General features: G+C 39.2%; 1 protein-coding gene across 4 annotated transcripts in view; it reads right to left on the minus strand.

Moving 5' to 3' along the window:
* The window catches only part of pola1 (polymerase (DNA directed), alpha 1), a 127,783-nt gene that overhangs the window by 52,478 nt on the left and 58,760 nt on the right, over positions 1–16,545 (minus strand). For all 4 annotated transcript variants that reach the window (XM_057824219.1, XM_057824218.1, XM_057824215.1 and 1 more), the window contains 3 exons: positions 13,877–14,051; positions 13,596–13,777; positions 2,247–2,378 (listed from right to left, as the gene is read on the minus strand). In XM_057824219.1, the coding sequence (XP_057680202.1) occupies positions 2,247–2,378; positions 13,596–13,777; positions 13,877–14,051 (489 nt within the window). The remainder of the gene's footprint in view (positions 1–2,246; positions 2,379–13,595; positions 13,778–13,876; positions 14,052–16,545) is intronic.

Consider the following 16,545-nt stretch of genomic DNA (forward strand, 5'->3'; position numbering starts at 1 on the left):
CACTTAACGACTTCGCTGTGTTGTTAAGCATTAATTTACGCCATTTTCGTGTTGCACATGTATGTTTATGATGTAAATAGTTTTTTAGCACTGTTGGATAACATTGAGAGTAGAGCTGAAACGAATACTCGAGCAACTCGAGTTTAAAAACTGATCCGAGTAATTTTATTCACCTCGAGTAATCGTTTATTTTGACAGCTCTAAGCATCACGTTTTGCTCGGACTACTTTTAATGCGGGACAACGCGCTGATGTCACGTGCGTAGAGGAAGAAGCAAAAAAAAAAAAAAAATTTTTACTGCAGCCGACAACCGCTACAAACAACGCCGACGTTGCTAAATACTAGCCCGCACATGCTACGTTAGTTGCAAGTAGCATCTGATGAGTCTCATAGAGATCACATGTATGTTGAACTAGATGCACAATGACAGACTAGGCCGCGTCTGGGCAGCGATAGCAAACAGCCGCCATCTTAAAGCAGTAGAGCGCTAATATATAGATTAACGTTACTGTCACTACTAGCTCACCTTACGTTAGCCCTGCGGAGGGCTAGGTTTCAATTAATTAAGACCACTTTCGATGCGTGGCTAACGTGTCTTACATACAGGCTTTAATAGCGTTGTGGAGTGATAAGGGTGTCAAATAAAAATTCAATAATGCTAACTATCAATTTTAGCTCAGTAGTCATTGCTGGATAAAACACCAAGTAGCACTAGTCCCTAGTGTGCTCCAATACAGCCTGTGTCATACATTTATTTTGAACAGTGCAAAAACTCAAAATCCTATCAGGACTTACAGTTTAGACTAACTTAAAACTTAACTAGAACTTAAAAACACGTGGGAAAAAATCCTAACTTTTAAGTGATGTGTGCTATCAAGCGTAAAGGCATACATATATATATATATATATATATATATATATATATATATATATATATATATATATACACACACACACACTTTTTTAAAATAAGATCTAAAGGTTTTTTGAGTGAAAGCAGTGAATTAGTCTTTTTTTTTTTTTTTAATTCTAGTTACATCTGAGATGCAATTGTTGGCTGTTTTCAACAATATACATCATAAATAAAGACATTGATTGACTGAAAATGATGTCTTGTTTTCTCATGTATATCTATAATTGCTCTTCACCTAAAAATATATTTGTTTTATCCAATTAATCGATAGAATTTTCAGTCGATTACTCGATTACTAAAATATTCGATAGCTGCAGCCCTAAATGAGAGTCCAACTGAATATAAAACAGGGCTTTATTCACCGCCACAAAAGCTTTGGGAGCAAAATTTTATAAGGGTGCAAAATTTGAAAGAACACCGGTCCGTGCAAAAAAAAAAACCCAAATCACACCGGTCCATGGTGCAAAAAAGGTTGGGGAGTCGCCACCCTAGGAACGGAACTCGCTCGTAACCCAGGGACTACCTGTAATTAGCTACCTATTGACACCTACTGATAAGGAAGAGTATCGCATGATTACCAGCCACTGGAAAGCACGGACACCAGACTTTGCACATTCCAAAATTCTTCACATTTGCTGCAAAAATATGTACTCATAAAAATATGGTCACTGAGTTTTATAGCTATCAACAATGGTCTGGTGTGTATGACTGTCACGTAGGTTACCGCTATTCAGGAAACAACACTTACTCCAGCAGTTTTGCCACATGATTGTAAAACTTTCACAATATTTGGTCAATCCTGATAATCTTTTCGATGATCCTAACAGATTTCCTGCTAATAAAATGGACAAACTTGGTATTCATAAGTTAAAATTGGCATTTGAGTATTTTCACGGATCGTGAGCCAAACAAACGTGCCTGGTGCTGTTATTTTTGCAAGCATAATGTGCTCTTTGGTGGAAAATGTCAGCACGGTGCCCCTGCTGGGGTTTGCTTCATCTTCTGTCCGATATATTTTTTGATTGCATGCCTTACCATTACTGCACGGGCTGCCTCAATTTTCGCACGTGAGGAATATTTTAACTCCTCTCTTTGAAGAAATGCATACACATCTTTTTAAGCAAATTAAGGGCCCCTTCGCGGGAAAACCACATTGCATATTTAAATCAGCGGCATCTTTGGAGATAAAAGTGGCTTGCGGCGATGTGCAAGTCAAGCAAGTTGAAACCTAAATGGATTTTGAGAGCCTGCAGACAGTAGGTGTTATGAGCGTTGCAGTGATTTATCATTGGAGACGGCACAAGTGTACTGAGCTGTAAACAGAAATACTCACGGAGTAGTATTTCTTGATGTGGCGTCGGATGTCGAGGAGCAGTTTGTTGCTGATGTTGAAAGCGTAGTCGATGGGGCGGCCGCCACAGGACACATGACAGCATCTCAAAAAGCTGGGTTCCAGTTTTGACCCCTGAAAGATAACACGCGTTGCCAATTAAGACGCGCACTCAAAAAGAAATAAGAAAATCAAAGATCATGAAGAAAAGTATTTCCGTTTCTCTGGTTTTAATGCAGGTTGTACTGCAACATAAAAAGATTTGCATGGTTACTAGTGTTCTTTCAACTATACACTAGAGCTGAAAATTATTACTTGAATAATTCGAGTAACTCGATTTTAAAAAATTAATCCAGTAATTTTTTTCCCGTCTCGAGGAATCGGTTAATTTTGCCAACTCTAAACATGACGTTTTGCCCGGACTACTTTTAATGCGGCACAACGCGCTGACATCACGTGTTTACAGGAAGCAGACCGAGGCGGCGGATACATTTGATTTCAACCACGAATGAATATAGAGGTAACGACGAAAAAGCCGAAGAAAGCAACAAGAAAGGCACCGAGAAAAAGCAGAAAATGTCAAAAGTGTGTGAGCATTTACAAAGCGAACACCGTTTCATGTATTTTCTGTGAGACAGCGCTTGCATAATACTACAGCACGTCTTCAATGCTTCAGCTCCACTGAAGGCACCCCGTTTACTCCAAGAGCGGAGGAGCGACACTCGGGACAAGGTCAAATTAAATTATCCTTGCGCTAATTTATAAAATTAACGTTACTGTCCCTTGTTAATGAAACAGCCCTGCGGAGGGCTAGGTTTCTATTAATTACAACTACTGTTGATGCGTGGCTAACGTGTCTTTCATACAGGCTTTATTTAATCTGTATAAACACAGTGCTGTAGAGTGATGAGGGTGTAAAATAATAACATAATAAAGCTAACTGTCAATTTTAGCTCCATAGTCATTGATGGCTAAAATACCAAGTAGCACTGGTGCCGAATAGAGGTGTGCGAAATTTCAGATTCTTAGATTATTCACGATTCGGCCGTGGAATATTTGAGAGCGATTTACACACATCCAAATTCAGATTTTTGAAATATGTCGAGTAAGGCGAAACAAAAACCCAGCGCGGTCTTCGGGACGCAATGAGAAACTGACCAAGAGCAAACATCATGCATGATCAACTCACGGCTCTGGCTCAACTCATGCCACTAGATTTAAAAAAAAAAAAAAAAATCACAATAATTAGAGCTGGCAAAATTATCGCGTTAACGTGCGGTAATTAATTTTTTTCATTAATCACGTTAAAATATTTGACGCAATTAACGCACATGTCCCGCTCGGACAGTATTCTGCCTTTTGGTAAGCTTTACAGCAAGGCTTTTTATGCTGTCTAACAGCGAACTCTTGTGGTCGCTTTGCGACATGGTTTATTGTTGTCTTGCCAGTTCAATATGGCTGCACGACGTCTCGGGCTGACGCCTACGTTGTAATGTGCTTATATGATCCTTGGACAAGATTTGTCCGTAAGTATGGTTGTTGTAAATAATGTACATATTATGTTAGTAAGCGAAATGTTATATTTTTTGTATGAGACGCTTTTTGTTTATGTTTAGTGAACCTGTATAGCGTGCTAAGCTAACGTTGTTGCTAATGCAATGGTTGTGTACTTTTTTTTTGTAGTTTTACGACGGTCTAAAGAGAACAATGGTTTGAGGCCATTTTATTAATAAATCAGATGAAAAAGGAAGAAGTCTGATTATTAAGGCGTCGTTCACTAGCTGTCTAGCTTTGGAAAAAGTCGACGCTTCGGAGTGAGGACAGCATAGACAGATTTAAATGACAGTAGAGTGAAATGCCCACTACAGTCCTTATGTATCGTATGTTGAATGTATATATCCATCTTGTGTCTTATCTTTCCATTCCAACAATTTATTTTACAGAATATATATATAATTTACAGAAAAATATGCCATATTTTATAGATGGTTTGAATTGCGATTAATTGCGATTAATTAATTTTTAAGCTGTAATTAACTCGATTAAAAATTGTAATCGTTTGAAAGCCCTAATAATAATACCTGACTGCTGCCGACAGCTGCTACAAACTACGTTCACAAAATGCTACTGTAGATATCACATGTACTGTATAAAGAAATGTACAGAAACATGTATAGAAAAAACTAGATGCAAAAAGACAGATTTGCCAACGTGAGTAAAGAGCCACCATCTTAAAGCAGTAGACTTCCCTGGTAGGCTGTTTGTAGCGAACCTTTCAAGCGAACCTAATTAACTAATACTCCTAGATTGGCAAACTCTTGACTTGATTCTATCTTTAAAACAGTTTTAAAACTTTTACATGTCGAAAGTAGACGGAAGGGAAATTGAGGAATAATGGGAGTTATTTTAACAACTTTGACGTTTGATTCACAATATTAAATTAATTGAATGTAGTTCAAAGCTGCTGATACAGAATGGGGACTTGAGTATTTTATTTACTGTTTTGAACTGTTAACTTGATACGGAAATAGTCGTTAATCTAATCCTGGGAGAATTTTTGTAATTAATGTATGTCACATTAAAAGCAGCTAATAGCAGGTGGGGGGTTGCAAATCAATACTCGATTTATAATCGAATCGTAGCCTCTGAATTGTAATCGAATCGTTAGATGCTCAAAGAGTCCCACCTCTAGTGCAGGTATCATACATTTATTTTGAACATTGCAAAAACTCAAAATCCTATCAGGACTTACAATTTAGACTAACTTAAAACTTAACTAGAAGTTAAAAATAGCTTGACACAAATTGAAATTCAATTGAAACACGTGGGGAAAAACCTAACTTTTGAGTGATGTGTGTTATCAAGCGTAATGACATTTTTAAGGTAAGAAATAAGATTTTTCTTAAAATAAGATTTTACGTTTTTTTGAGTGAAAGCAGTGAATTTTTTTTTCTAGTCACATCTAAGATGCAATTGTTGGCGGTTTTCCACCAAGCAAATCTAAAATAAAGACACTGATCGTCTAAAAATAGTTCAATATTAGATGAAATGTCTTGTTTTCTCATGTATATTTATAATTGCTCTTTACCAAAAAATAAATTAATTAATTAATATGATTTATCTGATTACACTATTAATTGATGGAATTCTCAGGAGAATACCCGATAGCTTAAGCCCTACCAGTGTTGTTTTGGCCGACAATGACGATAACGAAAATGTTTCGTCAGCGAACAATTTTTTCATGACACGTCACGATGACACGCTGAAAACGTGTCTTGGGAGACTAAAGCATAACGAGATGGATGCCAGAACGAGAACGAGATGAAAATTCGCCAGTTTCCGTTGTAAATTTACAATGTCTGATATTTTCTTATTGTATGTGTAGTTAGCACACATTTAGCAGTGTCACTCATGTGACGTGATGCGCCTCCCGCCCCACACACACGCTTACTCACTGGCTGGTGACAAGCCTGTGCCCATTTCAGGCTCCTTTTGTGAAACGTGTCATGTGCTGCTTGGTAGGTTTTGCTTTCTTATCTTGGCTAGATATGCCATGTTTCTTTAGCCTTTAAAGGTCCTTGATGAGCGATCATCACACACTAAACTAACTTGTAGCGTTAGCATTAAGCGTGGTAACTCAGTGTCTTATTAAACTCTTGGAAAACATTTTACAAACAGTTTGTGGCGTCCAAATGAGTTTAATTAATTGCAAATAATGGGCCATTTTCCTGCTTAATGTGTACTATCATCATGAAAATCATCGTCATGTTCATTCGAAATCGTTGGAAACCTTTTATTTATGTATTTATTTATTTGTGGACTAAAACTTTTGAAGTTTATAGACAAAAACATTGAGAACTGTCGACTAAAACTAGACGAAATTGGTCCGAGTTGTCGAACACATTTTGAAATGACTATAATATGACTAAGACTAATAGGTTTTTTCGTCCAAAAGACCAAGACAAAAATTAAAATGGCTGCCAAAAACAACACTGAGCCCTACTATAAACACATGAAAAAAAATACTATCAACGTCAAAAAATCTCAAGGTGCTTTCTTCGCAGGTCCACAACTGACAGAAAACTATGACAACCCATGATGAAACCCCCAGTTGAGAAAGGAAAAATGAAAACGTCATCTGTGAATAGCCCAAAACAATTAAGACAAAATAGAACAGCTTTAAACACCCATTTAAAATCCAAACTCAATTAAACTGGCATACTGACAGCAGCAAAGAAAATCTTTTAAAGACACGTGCACGCAGGTGACACCCCCCACTCGGCCTACATCAGTCTTACAGTAAAAACAAAGACTTTTTATGCTTTTGTGTCAAACGTCTGACTCCCCCAACTGCAGTTCAATGAATTAAGTCTATCCATCTTTGCGTTTCATTCCTTCTCTCCTCTACATGACCTCCTCCCCTGCTACTTTTTTAACTCACTTACTCCATTCCAATAACAGACATCCACCCCCAAACAAAATTATGCGCCTCCTTACTTTACTTGCCAGCTCTTTAATGACCGAGCAATTAAATAAAACTATGAAACACTCGTCTCGGTGTCAGGCGTTCAAAGGAGTTGCAATTAATCTTGCGTACGGGGCTTACAACGTGACCCAAAGAACATATCTTTGACATCCAAAGCCTCCTTCTGCCTTTAAAAGCACACGTTAGCGCCCTTCAACATTTTTAAAACGGTTGACGATGTCAGCTGACTGTTATTCATCCTCGGCACGATAATGTGCATGTTGATTTAACTGGCCGCGCCGCTAAAAGTGAACTCGGGGGAAATCCCTGCGGCTCGTTCCAGCTTTCACTCGGTTCTCTGCCACCTTCATCAAACAGCTCTCCTCCCCTGTCTGTCCTCCATCATCTGTCACCGCCTCCTCCAAGCATCCCTGGCTCTGTGTCAAGGCTCATCTGTCCTCCCCTTCTTACTGAGCTGTTAGACCGTGTTCGCCACCCTAATTAACTTACGATCTTATCTGTGACTCGCATAGTGGGGAAAATACAAGCAGAAAGACATTTCACAGATCGTTAAGTCTTACACTTGCAACTAATTAACTTGGATATGAGTCGTGCAGCAACGAATATTCGATTAATTCGAATAAATCGACTCAAATTTTGCTGCTTTGAGGATTCGTTTAATTAAAGTGGCGTTGTAATGGTTTGTTTTGTAAGTGATACATATAGTTTTATTGATTTACTACTTGTGCCCACAGTGAATATGCCATAACTCGTCTGCTCCCTGTTAAGAACATCATAAGGTATGTTTTTGTTTGAGCTAATGTTTGTTTATGGCGGAAAACAGACAAGACTGAAAAAGCAGTTTCTGCTCTTGCACTCCTCTTTAAAAGAAACTGCTGTATTTAAAGCCAAGAACACTTGTGTTGGATAGAACAATATGTCTATATGCTGCCATAGCAGATTCATGGTGCATGAAGGCCCCGAGCTATTTTTAATTTGTCCGTTTTACACTGAAAACCCCCATTTACAGACGTCGCGCAAACGCTTTTGTTTCAACCCAGCCATAAAACGAAGGTAATTAATGATATTTATTATTCAAAATGTCTGTCGTTTTTAGCTTAGAATCATTAATTGATGTCTCATTTTTCATTTAAAAAAACAACAACAACAAATTAAAAAAAAATATTCACTCACATATTTTACTTTTAAACAAATTTTGTCACAATGAAAAAAATGGCGTCTGTAAAAAAGTCACGGACATCTACCTCATAACTATCGCTTAATTGTATTTTTTTTGTTACTGTCGCATTTTCTCCGATATGTTAGATGATAAATCATCAATCCAAACAAAGAAAAATTGGTGAAAGTTTTTTTTTAAAAGGGTAAATATATGAAAAAGAAAATCTCAACCACTCCTTGATGTCTGCGATTTCTGCATCGAGACCCTTGTTATATTACCATGTTTCACCCATAAAATCCCCAAAAAATCCAGCTGTGGTCCTTCACAGCTGTGTCTTGACACTCAGTGATACATGCTACATGGAATTTTTGGATCGAAACAAGGCAAGTACACGATAATATCTCGTTAACGTGCATGTGACACGAAAAAGCATGTTTATTTCATAATACACGCGGTATTTTATGCTCCTGAATGATATGGACCACTTGGATGTGTGTGGAAGCGATCGCTATATTTATTTAGTTTTTTTAATCCCACGCCATGAAAATAAGTGACTTCCGGCTTCGGTCTTGCATTGAGGAGGAGGGCGCTGTGACGTGTATGGTTGAAGGCTTTCGTACTGTTGTGTATGAGGACTAAGGATTCAGCTGATTTTTCGGATTAATACTTTTATTTTTCGCATCACGGCAGCCAAACGGCTGCAGAAAAATCTTGCTCTATGAGGGAGAGGCGTGTGCGCCTTTTTGGAGTTTCAAAAGGTTCCCATTCACCGTGGATATTGGCCATAACAAGCCCTACTACTGTGGGACCATTGGACTTACGAGGAAGTGAGTAAACATCTTGTTTTGTATGATGTCAAATACGAATACAGCGATTACAAAGTAAACACTACAAACTTATTTTAAATAAAGGACTACTTACGTTTGATCATTGATAAGCATGTAAAAAGCTCTCCTCATGCACAATAGCTGCACGTTAGCTGCACAACAACTGCTGTTGCCCTCCTCCGGGGAACGAGCTGTAAATTGCTCTCCGCCGGGTGGTTTACCGATCCGCAAAGACAATCGACAACCCAGTCGTCATGTCAAATAATCCGGGCTAGTTATGAGTGATTTTCCGCTTCGAAGACTTTGAAACATCACTCGGTTCGGGTTAGCAGGTCGGCTAGCTGTCACGCCTCTTGGTTTGTTTATATTCTCCGAAGCCGGGGAAGGGGAATGACATATGTCCAATTTAGGTGTCATAAACTCTCGTGCGGGAGGTGCGACAGTAAAGGTGAAGTCAACAGTTTTGACCATTATGGAGTCATTTTGCCATGTCGTCCTGAATAAGTGCATTTTTATTATTTCATATTCCATTTAGTACAAGACTGTTATTTGTCATGACCATGCCATTTATTTAGCAGTTGGGGAAAATACTGCGATAAAAAGAATATCCTGTAAAAATATTGAAGAGACTGAAACAATGACATTTTGCAGCTCTCTTCGTCGCGTTTTCCTCGTTGTGAATACTTCCCCCTCGACGGGCTGACTGGTCCTTCTCAAGCAATTTATTTAGCTATTGGGGAAAAATACTTGGATAAAGAGAATATCCTGTGGAAATACTGGAGTAGAAAGACTGAAACAATGACATTTTGCGGCTCTCTTCGTCGCGTTTTCCTCGTTCTGAATAATTCCCCTTCAATGGGCTGAATAGTAAAACCAATGAGCCCGTCTCCCGCTGACGTCATCCACCTGTTGGGGACGCTCGAGCCCTATAATGGTAGGCGTGGCTAACCGGCAGATTAAAAGACTAATTTCTCGTCATCTGCGCTTTGCTGAATTGTTGTATATAGTCGAATCGTCTCAAAATATGATTCTAATTCACATAAAAATGCTATTTAAGACTTTTTTTTCTCCTGTCGTATGCTCTTTAAAGTTAACTGAGACACTATTATGGTGGAAGATTTTGGTAGCAACTTGTTAGTTCATTATTATTATTATTTTTTTTTAAGACATTGACACCTTTTTAAAATGATATCTTGATTCTTGGCAGGAGCATATCGATAACCTTTCTGGATACAAAGTATCACGATATATCACCATTTCGATATTTTGTGACACCCCTAGACTTAATGTTGCCATATGAATAGGAAGTGACTCAAAATCAACCAGAAGTAACCTCTATATGAACACAAAACATGACGGAGCTAGACGTCCAATCCAGTCAAAATTAAATGGATGTCTAGCGCCATCAATGGCAGCCGGTGAGCTAACATAGAAACTATTCGAATGGATGATTTTGTTAGCAAGCTTTTGTCCCTTTTTTTCTTTTTAAAGAGGGACAGCTTTTCAAAATGATGTATCGATTGTTGGCGATAGCATATCGATAACCTTTTGGGACACAAAAATATCACCATTTTGATATTTTGTTCCAGTCTTAATATTCTGAATATGGTCAAACAGCCTTGATTTAACGCAAATTGTTTGAGCCAGCAGAGGAAAAGGCGGATGTCAGGTTTATTAGAGACTTTAAGACAAGAAAAGGCTGCATGCCCTACTCCTCATTACAAGCTGATAGCGCACACATAACCTTGGCCTGACAAATGGTACAATATCTGCTCATACTGTACGTTGTGTTTGTATCTACAGAGCGGCAGGGGTTAAGGAGAGCCTTTTCAAGTTGTGGCGTCCAAACTATGCCAATGAAAACAGAGTCCGTATTGGAGCCAGGCAGCTGTCTAAAAATAAAAGCAGAGACACAATATAGAGGGTGACTGCACCATGAATTACCATCCTTTGACTCATCTGCTTGAGACTCAATTCCTCCAGTCTAATGATTCAAAAACAATCATGTCCTTAGCATTTCAATCTAGCATTCTTTGTATACCCAAGCTGAACAAACAGTGCAACTTGTGTTTGCACAGCAGGCTAAACTGCAGGGACGTAGGTAGTAAGTGAAACTATGCGGTATGTAGGGTACATGTTAGCCAGTGTGCAATAGATACTGGCTATTTTCAGAAATGATTTCAAGAGTTTGTTTTTATTAGCCACAAATCTCTGCGTGCTCTCGACCAACTGCTTGACGTTTATTGATAGAATGCATCCTCCGCATCCTTTAGGTGTTGCTCAAGCCAAGGGCCTGGTCCAAGGATCACATTTTAAGCACTTAAAAATCTCATAACAAGACCTGAGAGTGTGCCACTCTTTAAAAGAACATGTCACCCATCTTGTAGCTTGATGTTTATTCTGATTGCTTATTATTGCTTGGCTGTAGTATCACTAATATTCATTTGCTTCCAAATACAGCATTTTTTTCTTGTTTTACTTATTTATCTTCACTATTCTTTAAATACTTTGCTCATGTAACTAAATTAGCCTACCAAAATAGACAAATCATAGATGCCTTTCTATTCTATACCACACACAAAGTAGTATACACTAGTAGTATAACATTTTTGATGGGGTTCTCAAATGAATGCCAGAAGTTGTTGCTTAGTATCTATTCGTCTTTTTTGTGCTTTCATTACTTTCCTGACCAACAACATTGAGAACCTTAAAACTATGCAGGTTTTTCATGATGTTTTCAGGGATACAGGTTAGCTTTGTTTGACAACAGTACCTATTGTTGTGAATCTTTTAGTTTTAGACCAGGGGTCATGAATTAAAAATCATCTGGGTCCGAAATAAAAAAATTACAAGAATCTCGGGTCCGGAAATATTTTTAAGGCTTCTTTTTTTCCAAAAAATACAAACGTATTTTTACGTGGTCATGCTGATAATTACAACATTCAAAAATGTAAATAAAATATAAAAGGAACATAAAACTAAAAAAGTGTTTTAATTGAATCATTAAATAGCAACATAAAAGCATGTTCAAGACTTTTTTTTTTTTTTATTGTGGATGCTGACAGAGGGATTTGCTTTATTTTTTGACAGACCTGTTCTTTTTGCTTTCCATCAACAAAGTTTCAGCAACTACACTCATACAATCTTTGACAATCGGTGCGTCACTGAAAGTCTTTTTGTTTTGACCCAATATCCACGCTATTCTGAGGGAGAATTCATTTGCGCGTTGCTGTGCAGTGAATAAATGAACCATGAGCCATGAGGTGCGATCATATTGAGCCCTTAATTCCGCTATTTTTTTGAGAACGGATGGCAGAGTTCATAGGGAAACTTTGCAAAAAAAAAGCTGCGTGCTTTGTCTCATAGTGCCTTTTCAAATTACTGCTTTTTACAAGCGCTACCGTCTCCGAATGAGTCTCAGATGAGGCATAGCGGTCTTGTGCTGCCGCCAGGTAAAATGAACAAAAATGTGTTGGTCCACTCCTCCTTAAACACCGTTTTCTGCATCCATCTTGCGTAGTTTTGAGCACGCCATTTGCCGTACCTTTTCGCCTCTTCCTCCAACTTCATTCGGCTCAGTTTTTGGCTGTCACTCTGCGGAGTCTGGAAAGCGAGTGTGAGACATGCTGTTCTAAAAATAACTTTCAAATGCTTCGCTCCTATTGGCTGGCTCATGCGCGTCACCGCTAAGGTTTTTGTTTGTTGCCCGCATCCACTCTGCAAACCCGCAGAAAAAGAAAAGATTTTTGTTGTTGCAACGTGTATTAGTCCGGACAGCTTGAGATCCGGTCCAGATGGCTTGGGGGTCCGGAACCGGACAGAGGTCCGTGGTTCCGTGACCTCTGTTTTAGACCAACCAAACATGATTAATGTCAAACGATGTCACGTGTTTTTTTAAAAATATTTTTTTATGTAACTTCAATTAATGACTTCATTGACTAACGCTCAAATACTTTTTTTCCCCTCAAAAGCATTATTTTGCTTAGGAAGATAAATGCTAAATATTTGGCTATTTTGTCCATTTTGATACATACCGTAATTTCCCGAGTATAACGCGCACTTTTTTCCCCCCAAGATCAACTTGTAAAATCATGGTGCGCATTACACACGGGTACAGGGATGGAGACAGAAATATATACTGTATAAAGAGATTTTTTTTTTTTTTTTTTTTATTGACACGGCCACGCTGTGTTGAAGAAACGTATGCGGCGATCCGTTGCCAACCATTACGGTACGTGACGTCACCATTTGTGACTTTATGCTTAATGTTAATATGTTACTTAAATAGATTTTCATATTTTCATAAAAACGTGTGTATCGAATCATGGATCAAAACTGGACTACGAAATGAACACGAGTTTGCCTTATGTTAGTTATGATTCATGCAAACATGTTGGGCATTACTTGAGCAGTGACAGGGTTTCCCCTCCACATAAAAGATCGTGGCACACTGCCACACCAAAATAAAAGTTGCCACGCCTTGCAAATGAGATCAATGTATTTATTTATTTATTTTCATATTTAAAGATCCATTGTAATTTATAATTTGTACAATTTAACTAGATGTCTAGATGAATGTATGAAGCTGATTTTTTACGCACTATTTGCCACAAGTCGTCTGAAATAGACCATCAATTACAAATTGTTTCTTTACACGCTTTATTTTGAAAAGCGCACCAGTTCTCGTATTGAAAGCTTGCAGCTGAGTGAGTACGTCGGCACGGAGATGGAAAACAGGAGAAAAGTCGGGTTGCCGATGTAGCCCACCACAGCTTCAATAAATACTAGGGGAAACCCTGAATGATACGTTAAAGTAAATGTATTTTTTTCCCCCCAAAGCTCAAGGAAACACAACCAAAAAGTAAAAGAAGATAACTCACAGCTCCTTCAAATACGCTCTCATAAATGTTTTCCTTCCCACACTGAGGGCAGGTGAACGTGAATCTCTCGCAGTCTTTGTAGCGTTCTTCATCGGTCAGTTGGATTGGCCCTCCCAGAGTGCTATCCACCTCCTCCTCTCTTTGGTGCTGCTGATGAGACCGGAACTGACTGGGGTCCAGACCTGAAGTCAACATCATGCCATTAAACCTTTTACTTTCACACAATTGTTTTGGGCTAAGCAGCAGAATTATGCTAAAAATTTTATGAGCATGTGTTTTACCCAGCCAGGTAGCTATGAGCACCCCATCAATGCCCTCGATAGGTTCACATATACGCGACACCACAGGATGGATCTGCTGGGCCAGATAGTACTGTGTATCCAGACTGAGACCATCTTGCTTCTGGAGTTGCTCTAAAGCATATGCTCTTTGACTGGGCGCCAACATTGAACCATCCTGCAGATGAAAGCCGTAAAGTAGTGTGAGCTGAATGTTTGAACTCCCAATGTTTTCTGCTCTTTACACTCATTCAGGTAGAATTTTCATTCTCAAAACTCTGAGTAACTATGACTTCTTAACTCATTTGCTCCCAAAAACATATAAATACGTTCTATTTTTAATTGTTTCAGTGTCCCAAAGACGTATTTATAAGCCTTTTACGTTTTTTCCCAAAAGAGACATCTCTGGGTTCCGATTCAATTTAGCTACAAAGCACAAAGCTGAAAATCCATTTTAAAGCAATAAAACTGGCCACTGTAAGGCTGTAGCGCATTTGTTATGACCCGCAACCCCATTCAATGGCAATGAACGGCCAAGTCGCACGGCGAGGGCGCCGGCGGAAGACGACCGAATGGATGCCAGGCAGCGGACGACCGAGCAGAACAACCGGTAGGACACCCGGGATGCCAGGCGCTGGACGACCGAGCAGAACGACCGGGACCACTAGTGCAGCGGACGATGTCTGTTGAGTCCGTGTTGCTCGCGAGCAAAATTCATCTTTATGAGACAGGCGGCGATGAGAGAAGTTTAACCAGCTGTCGCGGCCAGAACAGCGTCATCTTTCAGTTAGTTATGTGTAAATAAATTGTTACTTTGCTATCAAAAGCTCTATTTGTCTTGTTGTTTATCTTATTTTGTAAAAGGAAAACATTATTCTGATGTTTGGGATGTAACTAAAGCAAAAAATAGCTGTGTTAAAGTCAATGTTATGTTTGAAATGTACGCTTTTACAAAAAGCTCAATTTCTGTTTTTTTCATCAAAAATTGGAGGATTGCTCAAACTAAGTTATTTTCTAATGGTGATTTCCAACGAATAGAAAATGAACTGCTTTTTTCCGCTGAAAGAAGAGTCATTCTTTTGGTGGGTTCCATGTTTATACAGCAATAGAACAGAATTTTCTGCTGCAAAATCAGTCCAAATCCAGTAAAACGGCCAGGAGCGAAGGGCCTTGCTCCTGTGAAAATGTCTGGGAGTGAATGAGTTAAAAGTACAGTTTGAATAATCTTTACATTAAATACATTTAGTAATCAATTAGTGGTAGTTCCAATGTTAGAAAAGGTCATTTTATCCTTCTACAAGATGAGTAAAGGGCAATAAAGTCTGATTGGATCGGTTTGAAAAGGAAGACCAAATCAAACCCCTTTGGGGATAACAAGAACAAAGATTGTGAGCATGTGATTCTTGAAAATTGGGGGGAAATCTGGAAGCATTGAAGTACAAATGCCTTAAAACAAAAAGGTGAGACTAAAGGCCGAGTTATATTTCCACGTCAGACCTACGCCGTCAAGGAAGAATCGAGTTACGACCCTACGCCGTAGCCTGACGCGCACCTCTCAATTTTTCTAACCTTCGCGTCGTGTAGACGCGTTGACGTAGCGAAAACGGACTGTGATTGGTCCGCTCAGACTGTTGTTTCCGGGCGAAAACACCGCCATTGTAGAATAGAATCAAACATTATTTTCTACACGCAAAAATGCACCAAGCCAACGGGAGTATCATCGAAGAGCAAGTCTCGTCAAGAAATTATTATTGTGACTGCCAAATGGCAAGGTCGGCGATCGAAAAAATAAATAAATGGAAGAACCACCGAGACGTGGGTGGTCGGAATCGAGTGGCCACACGAAGCGGTGACACAGTCGGCCAAAAACTGCCAACTTTTTATCACTTTATGTCGGATTTTTGGTTGGTGCACTTCATCATTTACTGTGTACATATGTTTCAAGTATATGAAGAATAAAGCACAGATTTGGTGTCAAAAGAGTTGTTTTGATCTTTAATTTTCAATAACAGACAGTTCACACACACAATACATCATCACTGATTGAGAGTGCCTCGGTGCTTTTTATGATAACCTTAAAATCAAGCCTCCCAACGCAGTTTGGGAAGTTCCCTAGACGCCAGAAATCTGCTATGGCTTCCCACTGGCTGGTTGTAGGACACGGCAAACAAATCAGGCTGGAGGGCTTTGCAGACCTTGAACGCAGTGCTCGACGCCAGTTTGAAGCTAGCCGCCACAGCTAGCTCTCTCCACCCGAGTCTAAAACTCTCTGTGCGGCATCAAAAGTCGGCCAGACCGCCTCGAAACCGTCTTCTGCGTCGCCTGCCCGTCAACATTTGTATGTTCAATATTTATTCAGTGTTGATGAGCAGAATATTTACTTTCAAGAGTTCCATCTTGCATTGTTTATTTTTTCTCCGACTAGCGGAAGTAGTCAACAATCATGCCCCAAAACCGTACAAACATAACGCCACATCCCTCTAGTGGCTTGGCGGTGAATTACAGAGCAACGCGTTCCCTCACCGCAGAACTATCGAATGTCGAATGACGCCGTAGTCGCTACGCCGTCACCGTAACGCGGGAGTATAACTCAGGCTTAACTCCACACTTTAGTATTTACAAAAGTGTACCTACTGTGCAATAACTATGATTTAATGTCTCTTCAGAATCAA

The sequence above is a fragment of the Corythoichthys intestinalis genome, chromosome 20, assembly GCF_030265065.1.
Source record: "Corythoichthys intestinalis isolate RoL2023-P3 chromosome 20, ASM3026506v1, whole genome shotgun sequence".
NCBI classification, from domain to species: domain Eukaryota; kingdom Metazoa; phylum Chordata; class Actinopteri; order Syngnathiformes; family Syngnathidae; genus Corythoichthys; species Corythoichthys intestinalis.